The 6,000-nt window shown below is 29.0% G+C and overlaps 1 protein-coding gene across 9 annotated transcripts in view; it reads right to left on the bottom strand.

Moving 5' to 3' along the window:
• Positions 1-2,952: 2,952 nt before the first annotated feature.
• Positions 2,953-6,000, bottom strand: part of LOC107455119 (glycerol-3-phosphate acyltransferase 1, mitochondrial) — a 112,757-nt gene continuing 109,709 nt past the window's right edge. For all 9 annotated transcript variants that reach the window (XM_071188268.1, XM_016072571.4, XM_071188270.1 and 6 more), the window contains 3 exons: positions 5,646-5,769; positions 5,499-5,567; positions 2,953-3,489 (listed from right to left, as the gene is read on the bottom strand). In XM_071188268.1, the coding sequence (XP_071044369.1) occupies positions 3,317-3,489; positions 5,499-5,567; positions 5,646-5,769 (366 nt within the window). In that variant the 3' untranslated portion in view covers positions 2,953-3,316. The remainder of the gene's footprint in view (positions 3,490-5,498; positions 5,568-5,645; positions 5,770-6,000) is intronic.

Raw genomic sequence — 6,000 nt, 5'->3', positions numbered from 1 at the left:
TAGGGAATCCCATCCTCAGCCCTAATCGCAAGTCGTAATCGAAGAAATCGTAATGGAAAAAGTGTTAGAAAGGACATACAGCGCCATCTTTAGGGAAACTTTGAAATAAAACCAGGAAATCTAGATTTTAAAAAATGTATGCATATCGTCACAAGAATATGCAGCAGGAAATGTTTTCCTGATCTACATTCTACATCTTTGAAATCTATCATTCTAATTCAGATTCAACGGAATAACTGCAAAGATTGTAAAAATAAGATTACTTTTCCTTTTAGTGTCAGTGTTATTTGTCAAAATAACTTTCAGTATCCCATTTAGAACACCTTTCCTTTAGTGTTAATTACAGTTTATTGAAAGGAGACTTTGTCATATCTATTTCTTAGTATTTTTTCCACATAGGTACTTTACATGCATTCGCAATTTCCAGTAGATAACAGCACGGTTCAAAACTTTGAAGCATCTTAAAGGGCTGTTTTCAGCACTGCATGCAACTCACGCACCTTCGAAAGAGAATTAACTTATAGCGATCTGACTGGTCTAATTTATTTTCCCTAAACGGACTTACAGCAACCTGGTTGATGAAATATATTCTCCCATGAAAAACTCACTAATTAAGTTATCCTGTGTTCAGTGTTTGCAGCGCTATTACTTCATCAGAGAAATAATTGTCGATAAATGCAAATGTATAGAAACTACATGTAAGACAAACTGTGCAGGCATTCGGGAATCGCATTGATGGGCGTTTGCATACGCGAATCGAACTTAGAGTATTTCCTCTTAAACAATTTGAAAATGGAACTTGCCCCCAATCCTTCATATGAAAAAATAAGCTTTTTTAATAAAATAAAAAAATGCCTTTACTAACATTTTAAAAATATCAGAGAATAATGAGTAAGAAATTGCGCTTTACCCAGTATTTTCTTGGAAAGAATCATATTCAAATTCTCGTCTTCTGGGTAAATCCCAAAATTGCACAGATATGGAGTTGAACATTAATTGTGAATATCATATGAATCAGCTGTTCGAGGATGCTAGTAAAAAAATCACTACACTTAACTGGCAAGATCATTTCTCCTTAAAACATCCACATGAAAACCTATTAAATTCTGAAAACTCAATACTTATTTCAAAATTTTATCGTCCTACCTGCATTATAACTTAGTTGTTTCATTAACTGCGAAAGAATTAATAAAATTAAATATTATTTTTTAAATTACAAGCAGATGATCCTGAATGTTTGTCACATTTGAATCCATCCATATTGTCAAAATATATTTAATACTTCTCTAATTGTATAACCGTCTTTAACTCTAACACAAATATTTCAAAATCATTTCAAGAATATTAATCCCACAACTGCAGTACTTATGTCCATGTAGTCTCATTAAATAAACAATTGTGTCAGAAAATAAGCAGTCAGCAAAATAAGCGAGTAAAAAGTGAGCTGTAAAAGAAATTATCAGTGAACAAACAACATCAGTGAAAGAACTTGTTTTTGATTTAAACAGAACCGGTACAGGTAATGGATGCAAACTCCTTCAGACAAATATCTCATTCCATTCTCTCAAACTAATTCCAAACTACATCCTAAATCATTCTAAGACATGTGATAGTTGTGTTATTTGATTGACTCAATTCATGTGAATTGAGTAATAAGAAAAATTATACATTCATAGAACTAACTATTAATAATAATCAGAGTATGTTTTGTTTTAATCTGTCTTGTTTACTCCTGAGAAAATTGCACATTCATGCAGAATATATTTAGTGGTAAATGCATTTTTGCCTCATTTTGAATCTGTATAGTGAGAACTAAATATGCTGCCTATGTGCAAAGTTAACATTTGATAGTCAAGCTAGATAATTAAATATGTGACATTGTCCTCTGGATAATAGTAAAATGCAACTTAATGCAAAATGTGCTATTTAAAAACAAAGGAAAATTCACATGAGCTTTAAATCTCCATGATGGGCAAATGCTCTGTGCAAGACTACTAAATATTTTCCTATTCCATTCAACGAGAACCAATACCGAAAGTAAAACAAAACTACCGTTGATTTGCAGTACCTTTGGTTGATGAACGCTTATGTTATGAGTAGAGTTTACCTGATCACTGGTAGGTAAAAAAAGAATCTCTGATTCAGCAAAGTACCAACAGATGTACATAATTTTGGCTATACACATTAAGGCTTTATGTTTACTTCCATTATTAGTTCTCCTTAAACAAAGAATATGCGCAAACTGAAGTTTTGGCATTTTTCATTTTTTAACTTCAGTGTCTGATTTTTATTTTAGTATTTCCCATACAAAATCACCGAAAAATGACTTATGCCTTAAAATATCATTGAAGTAGTTCAAAGAGCTTTATTAAGCACCAATGTCCTCAAAATGTTTTAAAGATATCATAGTCACCTTTTCATATTTCAAACATTTAAATTTACTAATACAAATTTATGAGGATAGTAAATCACATTGGACTTAAGTGCACATTTACCAACTCTTTCTGAGAATGATTTTCCCAATTCGTAGTAAAATAATTATTGAATTACAAATGTAGGCAAAATGTTTTGTTTTGCCACAGCTTCAACAAAAACATAACATGATTACCATGCATTTATGTTACATTTATTTATCTAGAGTGATTTAATCATTTAAATTCAAATTTATAAATTACAGATTAAAAAAAAGAAAGGTATGATTTTTGCCACTTTAAATACAAAAATGAAATCCGACAAAAATGCATATATAAGTTGGCAGCTCAACTGTTGCATATTTTTTTCTTTTTACTTAATCTTTCACCTATAATATATCGCCGATTTCTTGTGATTGAAAATCAAGTGCAAGAAAGAAAACATTTTATGATTTTACTGAAACAGCAGAAAAAAATGCAAGGAAATCTAAATTTTATAAGAAAGTCATTTTATGAGAACTAAGCACATCAAAACGTAAAAAACGCATTTAAAAGTATTTATTAACAATAAATATGACATAACAAAGATGTTGGAACTTACACCCAGAAAATAGATTTTATACATTTTCTTGATGCAAGAAAATGGCACTTCATACATTACACATACACACACACTCAAATGTTACAGTCAGTTAAAAAACGGGTAAATTTAGTTTTAAACACATTTCAAAAAATATTGATTTACAAGCCTCTTCACAAAATATATTCATTCAATACAATAAGTATCAAAAACCACAATTGTTCATCTTGTGAGTTACAAAATGGCAAAAATTGAAAAGTTCAATAAAAAAATTTGGCATCAATAATTCATTTCTTTGATGCTTTTCTTCAAGAATTGCCTACTTTTAATGCATAAATTTCCTTATCCTCACAATAATATCATCAATTCTGTGTGTGTCATTATAATATCGATGAAGTGAATAGAGTTTTTGTGAACCATGTGATCTAACATCAATAACTTTCCAACTTTCAAACAATTTCAGGGCATTTCTCAATGTGTCCAAACCTAAGCATTCATCTGAAATGAAAGCAAAATATGTTTTATAAGTATAATAGATATGTGACTGAAATATAAGAAGGTAGAAAAAAGTTCATAAGTCATTAATTTAAAAAAATAACGCATTTACATTTCATCTAGTTTTAAGGCTTTTAAAAAGCAATTAGCGATATAAAATTAATTCATTGATTTAGACAAGTTATAGTTGATTGCAATCAATTCAATTTAAAAAATATTTACTGAACAGATTTATTTAATTCAGTAAAAGTACTGAAGAGTATATTTTTAGAAAAATGTGTAAGAAATTTTGATAGCAATGACACACATTATTTTATGTCCACAAAATAATGAGATAATAAAAATAATCTAGGAAAAAACAAAAAGAATTTAAATTTAACTCCAAACTCAACTCTGGGCAAAGATAGATAATTTGTTTTCTTTTTAGCGATGAAACTGTGCTACATGGAATTTTTTCTACAAATATGACTAAGTAGCAAAATACTATAACTATATAACAGTATGGCTACATAATTTTTTGACTAAAGTGGAAAAAAAAGCAGACTTTCATTACATAAAATTTTTCAGATTGAAATAGTTCATACATTTTGTGAAATGGGAATTGAATTCAGACGGAAATCAACACCCCCACTGACTTCTGGAAACATATAGCCTCATTAGAGAAACTTAAGCATAGTTATAAACATGATATATTTAATGTAATACAAATTTGTTCCATTTAAACACTCTCAAAAAGCATTTTGTAATTTGCTTTTTTGAGTATTTTGAGAGTGATTAGCATAGATGCATTTTTTAAGGATAAAAATTTAAAACAACAATAGATATGATTAAAACAAGAGCTTTGTGCTACACAATTTTTTTTTTTTTTTAATTACTTAAGATTGCACATAAATGGGCAGTTCCATGATACAAAGGACAACATAGCAAAAAAAATAAAGATTTAATAGCATCCCTCAGTTTACTAATTTCTTAGTTTTTGGTAACTATTTTAGATATAAAATCAAAAATTTTAAATTTTAAGTATTTTCTAAAAATAAAAAAAAGTTTATTAAAATTTTAATATAGTTTGATAAGTAACGTCAGTCACATAAAAACTGCAGCATCAATCATTAGCTTTTTATCTATTTGACACTTCCTATAGATCATTTTATGTGTACTTTCAATGTTCCATGCTAACTTGAAGTTTTCTAAAATTAATTTTAAAATATAAACCAATTATTGCTTAAAGAAGAAGAAAAATTTCAAAGTAAAAATATGTTTTACTTCGTGTCCTTTCTATGTAACATCAGTCACATTTTATATTTTTATTCTAAATAGAACACTTATAATTATCTTCCTTTTTCGTATACACATAATATTAGGCTATAGAATAAACATCCCACATAATTATTTTTTTTTAAAAATTATTAAATATATATCAATTAAGAAAAAAGTTTACAACTAAGAAAACCTATCAAAGTGAAATGTTTTTTTTTTTTAATGGCGGGCATTTGGGGTTTGTCCCATTGGCGACAGAAATGCCAGAACTGCTACTTTCTTCTGGTTACTCAGTGGGAACCTGTAGCGAAACCACGGCCGTGGAGCAGCGTCGCCCACGTCACACAACTACAAACCCGTTTATAGGGCAGGTCACATTCACACAAAGAGGAAAGGACATAGAACACAGAGAGAAAGAGACATCCATGCCCTGAGCAGGATTCGAACCCACGGCCAATGGCTCTGCAGTCAAACACACGCTAACCACTCGGCCAGCTGGTCGGCAAAATTAAATGTTAGTTACCATGGAATTGTCCAGATCTGATTCATGTCATAACCTACCTGGTAATGCTATCGTAATAACATCTCCTTAAACAATTTTCTAATCTTTTTATGAAATTGATTTCAAAAATAAATTTTGAATTCATATATTAGATAATATTTAACAGCAGTTATCTTATTTTCAACTAGTTATAAAAATTAATGGTTCTAAATTATAAGCATTCAATAATAAATTAAGAGAAATTTAAACTTACCATGACAAATTTGTCCAATGTGAATTTGTTTGGAACCTAAGCTCTTGATTTCTTGAAGTAATGATGTCTCTACAAAAGTATTTAAATAATTAGATAAAGAACAAAGAAACAATAGTAATTAATAAACTTAATAGAAACAATTAGTACCTTCTAATTCAGAATCAACAAGTTTGGGCAGTGATGAGGCCACTATGAAGTAAGATTCAATGAATGGGGATAAAATGCAGCGTAGAAAATGAACATTGCTGAGGTTTTCATGATCTGTACTAAACTAAAAATCAAATTAAATGCAATATTAAATAAAAATTTAAATATAATATTTAATGTTAAAAATTAAAAAAAATTTTACTTTTCATTTTTTTTAGTTCAATTACTTTTTAAAAAACAAAATTGAAACAATTGGCCTGTCAAAGTAGTCTATATCGGAAGTAGTCAAAGTAGTCTATATCGGAAGTAAAATGTCTCGTAGATTTAATGCAACCAAATATTACAAACATTAAAA

Source organism: Parasteatoda tepidariorum, chromosome 12, assembly GCF_982258835.1.
Source record: "Parasteatoda tepidariorum strain Cologne lab strain chromosome 12, Ptep-v5.0, whole genome shotgun sequence".
Taxonomy (NCBI): Eukaryota; Metazoa; Arthropoda; class Arachnida; order Araneae; family Theridiidae; genus Parasteatoda; species Parasteatoda tepidariorum.
Note: the sequence above shows the minus strand (reverse complement) of the source record. Positions and strands in the feature narration are given on the sequence as shown.